This window comes from Rutidosis leptorrhynchoides, chromosome 7 (genome assembly GCF_046630445.1).
Source record: "Rutidosis leptorrhynchoides isolate AG116_Rl617_1_P2 chromosome 7, CSIRO_AGI_Rlap_v1, whole genome shotgun sequence".
Lineage (NCBI taxonomy): Eukaryota > Viridiplantae > Streptophyta > Magnoliopsida > Asterales > Asteraceae > Rutidosis > Rutidosis leptorrhynchoides.
In genome coordinates this window covers 20,788,381-20,796,531 of record NC_092339.1, presented here as the reverse complement: position 1 = coordinate 20,796,531, position 8,151 = coordinate 20,788,381, and the positions used below count along the sequence as shown (strand labels likewise).

Sequence of the window (8,151 nt, the reverse complement as noted above, 5' to 3'; positions counted from 1 at the left end):
GGTATCAGATCAGTTTGTTGTAGAGAACCAGGATTGCATTTTATGTGTGTCTTATACAATTAGGTACCTTAGCAATGTAGGACTACAACTTTCCTTGACCATAGTGCCTTTAATTGTTGCCTTTAACTGTTAAATGCTACACTATACTTTAGAAACTTTACTTATCTTAGAATCCAAAGCCAGTCTAAGAACTTTCCTAAGTATTATCCAATTACGCCACCGCATTTAAATGCGACACCATGATTTCTGAAGTTCTTGACATTCCTATGTCATCTATCATGATTTTGTGTATTACATATGTATTACATGAAATATTATCCATGATTTTTGAAACTCCTATAATTGTTACTATTCATACTCAAACGTATATAACTCCCTGTTATATATCACGTACCTATATGCCTTATGCCTTTATACATCGGTTTGCGAACCGGAAAATGTCATTGGGTTATCACAGTATACGAATTGAAAGTCTTTAATCGAAAGATTATTAGATTACATACTTATCATTTTATGATCTCGACACGTCATACTGCCATTATTGGAGTATAGACAAATCATATCTTATCATATCTATCCCAATAGACTTTGTCTAACACTTTTCCTAAATTTCCTCCGTAAATTACGGAAATCTTTTTGCTATATATACGTATTCAAGGAGATGAATATATCAATCAGTATCTAACACTTATTTCATATCAAACCCTACTCCAAACACATAATATGGATTCTTCGAACTCCTCGAGCTCCAATGGCAGCGTAACCGGAACAAACGAACCAATCAGCCATCATCTATTCTGGATGAATTGGGGATGGGTTCGTAGTCGACTTAATCAATGGAGAAGTGAAGAAAGTGATCCTTTTCACCCACTACATTGCCCTATTGGCGAAGAACCTGAAGCACTTACCGGCGAACCCGTTCGGAACACTATTTTCACCCTCATTTCCAGGATATCCCGTCACGAATATATAATATCTAGAATTCTAGATCTTATTCATCCGCTAGTCCGAACCGCCAATCATCCTGGAGTAAGAGAAGAAGTCAACGAGCTTCACACTCGAGTGGTGGCTCTGGAGAATATGGTGCGAATTCTACAAGCATCAGCAGCATAACCAGCACCACCAGTACCATCAGCATCACCACCAACAGCACCAGTACCACCAACAACAACATCCGCATCCCACGCCTCAACATCACACTTGGTACCTCGGATATCAACATCGTACGCTCCTAGATACCAAGGAATATTAGTAATAATGAGTTAAGATGTATTGACTCATTCTTCCTGAAGAATTATATATGTATACTTTATATAATTTGTTTTATTTAGTCGTACGTTTTAGTAACAGTGTGATGCAATTGTTACAGCATGACAACTTAATGAACTAATGTAATCATTATATCAAGAATTATGTATTATATCTTTAAACTAAGCGGTGCAGGTGAGGCTTGCTGGTTCATACCTTTCAGTTGCGTCCTTACTCATAGTTCACGCAGGCTTTATGATTGTCACTACCCAGAGACTAAGAGTTACTTGCTTCAGGTGCTACATACAACCCTCAACAACAACGAAGTTTTTATCCTACATTAAGGTTTAGATTAGATTAGCCATATATGATGTATATAGTAACATTATAAAGGTACTGTTATCGGACTAAACATATTGACCCATGTAACAAAGTAGTATTTATGTTGTAATTTTCCCCTTAATATGACTCTGACATACGCAATTAGCATTAGCTAACTAGGGAGTAATTATGATGAAATATGAATTTTAATAATAGCAATAACATATTGCATTATGATAAAATAAATTTTCAGGGATGTTACTGTTAGAGTATTAGCACATCAGATTTAGGTAATAGATTAGTAAGCAGATTCTAATTTGATTACCGGTGTATGTATTTATGATGAAATCAAACTGTTTCACTCCCTTAACATATTGGACATGTTGTAGGTACCAATTTTCATTGGATGATGAGGTGCACACCCGGTACTTTTTCATTGAAGCGGAAGAGTGAGTAACCACCCGATGCTATTTACTTAAAACGTTCAACTTCCGATGTTCCAAAATTGATCCATACACCTCTTCTTTAAAAATTGGGAAAATGGATTATTTATGAAATTATAAAGAAAAAACATCCTTTTGATCTTTGTATAGTTGGAATATTTTCTAAATACTCATCCTTTGGATTGCTTTTCTATTCTTTGTACAGCTAGAATATTTTCTTGACGATCATCCTTTGAATTGCTTTTGGATCATTTTTAAGCTATTTAATTACTAGGGATGATTTTGTTTTTCTACAGTTAACTTGAAAGTATTTTTGGTTCTTAATACAATTGGAGATTGTCTGAAAGGAAAGTATGATAAAAATAGACTAAATGTTTAATCGTTTGATGTCTATACTCACTATCAGGTTTTAATGCACATAGTATATTTAATGCACATAGTATAAGCAAATAAAACAACTGAACTTTTGGAACGGGAATTAGATAGTAATTTGATTGTCGATTTTGTCTCGAATGTAGTTAACTAAACTATTGTATCACTTTTAACAAACACATTAATCTGATTTGTGTCCTATTGTATCATCCATTCATATTTTACCAAATCTTTTAAATAATTATATAAATCTCGTTGTATGATTTAATATGATTATGATTATCGTTTAACTTTAACTTAGTATGTACTCTCAGTCATTTGCATTTATAAAACTTTTTAATATAAGATTAAATAATTTATTAGTCCCGCGAAAAGTATAAAAGATAAATATCATAAATGGTTTTTTTTTTTCATGAATCAGGTACAGGAAAATTGTTGCATTGTAAGTGTATTCATTCAAAACGTTTACGATACTGAATTTTTCAATAAATTTGGTCCTAATACAAATACTATCAATCATGAAGGGTTTCGTCATTGTAAATGTATCATACAAGTATTCGTTACTAATGCTAACGTTTTTGAAAAATATTTTATAGAGCTGCCGTGCAACGAACGGGCTCTTAAATCTAGTATATATATATATATGTATATGTATATATATATATATATATATATATATATATATATATATATATATATATATATATATATATATATATATATATATATATATATATATATATATATATATATATAAGTAATTATAGCATGAGGCTAATAACAATCTTGACCATGGGCTCGTCTCTAGTTATGGGCCCTGCCCACGGGCTGTTAATTCTTTTTCTTACTATTGGTTTTCATATCAAAAAACTGTGCAGTATTAATAAATAATGCGAAGTAATACCTATCACATACACATATACATAGACAGTAAGACATATGATAACTAGTCCGGATTCGGCCCGCGCGATGCAGCGGGACTTTCGGCCTGCGTATTCATATTTAACGTAGCGTTGTGTATTTACAGAGGGGAAAACGGCTCATGTCTTAAGCGTTGTTTTAGATGTCGTTGTCTTAAACGTTTTTTAAAAAGTGTCCGTTTCGAACGTAGTTAGTTTCGTTTTGCTCATAAAAATTTTTCGAGTGTAACGATGCTGTCGGAAAAATTTAACTTGCGGCAAACAGAAAGATACGGGCTGTCGTTGTGTTAAGCGTTTTTAAAAAGTGTCCGTTTCGCGTATAGTTAGTCCCACTGGGTTCGTGAGACTTTTTCGAGTTGAACGGTGGTCTCGACAAAATTTATTTCGCACCGAGTGAGAAGATAATGCCCGTTATAAATGCGGGGGGAAATAGTTTCTTTTATTTTAATAAGATTTTATGTTTACACTTGCTACACCTGAAAAATTGTAAACTTAAGGGGCTATTGTGTAAGTTGAGCTGAAATTGAGGGACCGGTTGTAGTGTGAACGCAAACTCAAAACTACAACCGGAATAAATTGAAACTACACATTTTGTCATGAGTTTTAGTATATAAGAGTTAAAATTGTAAACTTGAGGGGCTATTGTGTAAGTTGAGCAGAAATTGAGGGACCGATTGTAGTGTGAACGCAAACTCAAAACTACAACCGGAATAAATTGAAACTACACATTTTGTCATGAGTTTTAGTGTATAAGAGTTAAAATTGTAAATTTGAGGGGCTATTGTGTAAGTTGAGCCGAAATTGAGGGACCGGTTGTAGTGTGAACGCAGACTCAAAACTACAACCGGAATAAATTGAAACTACACATTTTGTCATGAGTTTTAGTGTGTAAGAGTCCGGAATAAATTGAAACTACACATTTTGTCATGAGTTTTAGTGTGTAAGAGTTAATATATATAAATAAAAAAGTATGATGAATTTATCATCATTTTAATTACAGGTGTAATTAACGATATCACTAATGAATACGGTATACGGTATCTTCTTTAAACCACCACTCGACCTTAAAACAATCAAAGATTTGAAGATGAGATAAAGAAAGTCATTTATATTAAGTATACAATTTTGTCGAAAAAAGACAGAAAATCGTGAAGTCAAACCATTGACTAAAATTTGTTCGGTTTTATATATGGGTGATGATTCGTACACCACCTATTTTTAGCCATACACCACTAAACATGCTTTTACAGTGTTGTACTTTACAACCATGTAAAGCACATTTGGTGGTGTACGGCTAAAAACAGGTGGTGTACGAATCACTCCCCTTTATATATATATATATATATATATATATATATATGCTGCTTAAAACAAAACGTTGTCTACTACTCCGTACAATGTTTTTTTCTCTATTTTTCTGATTATTTATCTGTTGTATGATTATGCAAGTATGCAAGAAGTAAATAAACAATCATAAACACCATCCTAATTACAAACAACCAAGAAAAAACTTGTACAAGTTTCTAGCAGAGGAAAGAAGTTAACACTTGATAGTTGTAAAATATAAAAGAATAAAGAACGCAAGATGCATCAACTGCAAATCAAATGCTTAGCCGAATAAAATCAAATCAAACGTAATCAAATCTCATTCAACATACAAACTAGTAGAGCTATTCGCTACTTTGAATATGTACGCTTATTCCCAATAGAACGGAAGTGTTTGAATAGGTTCGTTATCAGGAGATGCATGACTTTGTTGATGATGAAAGCCCGTTTGTATGATAGTATTCCCATTATGATCCATAATCGATTCCAAACCACCATAACTTGTACCCGGATCCAACTGATTTGGTGCGGTTGAGAATGAGTAAGACGGGTGCATCACATGGTTAAGTGTTGTACATGATGTTTGTGACGGTGATGATGACAGAAGAGAGAGAGCACAGTCCGACTGCACCATCGGCTGCACCCGATGAGCCGATGGCAAATATGTCCCATCACAGAACAATTTGTCATAGCTGCTGCTGCTATTAGCCTCAAAAGTTTGCTGGTTGTGTTTTAGGTGTGAGCTTGAACCGTTGTTGTGAAGCAGGCTGAATTGTTGATTTTCGGGAACTTTTTTGGTGCCGGATGATGATTCTTGAAACAGGTTTGGTTTGTGGGTTCGGGTCAGGTTATGGGTGGAGTAGGTGGGTTCGTCTTCAGACTTGACTAGGCCGGTCCATAGTGGGTTTGTGAGAGTTGTGGTTTGGTACGCGTGTGGACTTGAGAATTGTAACATTGTCGTACCTAAAATGTAGGAATCGATCGTTATTATAGAAATATATATGTATATATAGTAACACGACGCATTTAATTTTGAATGGAGTGGTTCGTACACCACCAAAATTTTTCTGTATACCTCTAAAGCTGCTTTAGAGTGTTGTACAGTACAACATTATAATGCATATATTTAGTAATGTATGGATAAATTTGGTGGTGTACGGATCATCACCCTTTTAAACGGGCCAATTTGGATCTAAAACATAAAATATAAAGTTATGCTTCAAGGAAACCAGTTAGGGGGGATGAAATGCCCAGGTATACAAAGTTATGCCTTAAGACTGTAAATCACTTAATTTAAGTATCAGATATTAGAGAAATTAGGTTTGTTAAGTCATATATGATGCACTAAAAATATACAAAATTTGCAAATGCAAATGCAAGAAAATAAACATGTGCCATTCAATATCTACCAATGTAATGGAACATAAAGACCACTCATTATCAAAGTACAGAATATATTAAAAAGGTTAAAAAAATGTAACTTTTTATCAAAGTACGGAATATAATCAAAAGGTTGAAAAATGATACATATGTTGCAATAAATGGCTTGACAACTGGTAAGCAGGATGCATTAAATGGTGACAAATTGCATATAATTTGGTAAGAAATTGGGAAAACATTTTACACTAAATAATTATACATTAAACACATAGCATTTTTTTATCTGTAAAAACTAAAAAATACTTTGAGGTCAACCAAATCTGACCCATTTTGACCCTAACCATAAAATGACCCAATTTGACCTAAACCAAAAGATGACCCATTTTGCTACTACCACTATTTGAAACATACCTTGGTGGCCAGAGAAAAGACTTGTAGCACGTAAAGTATCAAGTTGAGGCTTTCTTCTCCGTCGATTATGTCCATCAAGGCGCTTTCTGCAACTTCGTTTCCCCTCATCAAATTGCTCTGGTGAATGAAACCTACAAAAATTGACAAAATTTTGCTCAAGAACTGAATATATGTGTACCGTTTAATCATTAATATCTTCAGAAAGTAAAAAAATATGCATTGGAAAATAACATGTGAAAGATAGTACAGGCTTCTTTAATGTCTTAAGTGATTAAAGTTGAGCTTTAAATACTTATGGTTGTTGAGAAACTTGATTGACCTTTAAGTTTGACTTTGAAAATCAAAACATGTATGCTTATTAATTAAGATTTCAATTGTACAAGATTCTTAAACAAACCAAAACATATTTTTTTTTTTTTTCGGCGAAAGGAAGAAATTCATTAACAAGATTTCCCCAACCAGGTTTCGAATACTTTAATTCTTGACATTAAGAATATAACAAACAAACGACCACCAAAGGCGTAATAGCAATGAAGTTTTGGGGCCTTGTCTTTAAAAAAAAGTAATATCAAAAATTAATAAAACCAAACATAGTGTATTGAAAATTCGTTATCGATGATAACGAATCCCCCTTTATAAAAAAACAACAATGGAATGAAGTGAACCTTTTATATGTACCTAGCCATTTCCTAAAACATACCAAATAATCAAAATCAAATAATCATTTGTCACAAACTGTGGCCCTAAGAGGTTATGTTTGCTTGTTTAAATATGCTTATGCTACTTAAAGCAATAATACTCATGACTACTAATGGTGCCCTAATTTTCCCAATTCTAAATTTCTAATTACCTAAGGAACTACTCCGTAATCTATACAAAAAAGATAAAACAAGACTATTTTACCCTTTCCAATCAGTTAATTGAATGAAGCAACTATCAAACTCATACATTTATGGTTTAACCCTATTTTACCATAGGAGGTTGTAATCATACCAAAACACACATCCAAAATCCAATCACTCTGTAAAAAGCAAGCACAAAAAAATAGAATTAAGCCATACCGACTACATTGCTGGCAGAACCGTTGTTTATGACCGTTGATCGAAACTTCAGGCGTTTTCGAATGAACTTCACAAACCTTATGGCGCCTGTGATACTCTTTAGAGTTACTAAGATCAGCGTTGCAACCATCAACAAGACAATTAGCCGAGTGAACCGGGGTATTTATCGGTCGAGCCCTTTTCGATGATCCGGAAGGGGATAATGCCATTTTTGATGAGGGTTTAAAACTATCCCTAAACTCATTTCTTGATTCAATAACTTGACCAAGCTTTAAATCAACACAAAAATTGCCTTTAATTCCCTGCCCCTCATAATCAATATTGGGAATTGTTCCTTGTTCATGTTCTGTGAAATCCCAAGAAGGTATCTTCAAATTCCACTCCATTATCCTCCTTTTACTTTTTCTTTTAATCTTTTTGACTCTTCACTTTTCAAGTCTTTTTCTAAATCTATTTTTTTATTTCTTTATAATATTCATTATTATTATTACTTGCTTAAGAATTACACAGTATCCCCAAGTTTAGTGCTTTTTAACCTAGATGAAAAGGGTCTTATACATAGTAGTAGCTTCTACCTGTGAATTTCAAAAAAAAAAAAAAAAACCCAATGTAGCAAAATATAACTGCCTGGTGAAATAGATTGATAGTATTTGTGAACACTTAAAGAAA

General features: G+C 33.4%; 1 protein-coding gene across 1 annotated transcript; it reads right to left on the bottom strand.

Annotated features, from left to right (window-relative positions):
• Positions 1-4,886: 4,886 nt before the first annotated feature.
• LOC139858626 (squamosa promoter-binding-like protein 13A) lies at positions 4,887-7,899 on the bottom strand. The gene is made up of 3 exons (XM_071847460.1): positions 7,483-7,899; positions 6,422-6,552; positions 4,887-5,593 (listed from the first exon to the last, which is right to left on the bottom strand). The coding sequence occupies exons 1-3, from the start codon at positions 7,866-7,868 to the stop codon at positions 5,001-5,003; spliced, it is 1,110 nt and encodes a 369-aa protein (XP_071703561.1). The 5' UTR covers positions 7,869-7,899; the 3' UTR covers positions 4,887-5,000.
• Between the last annotated feature and the right edge of the window lie 252 nt (positions 7,900-8,151).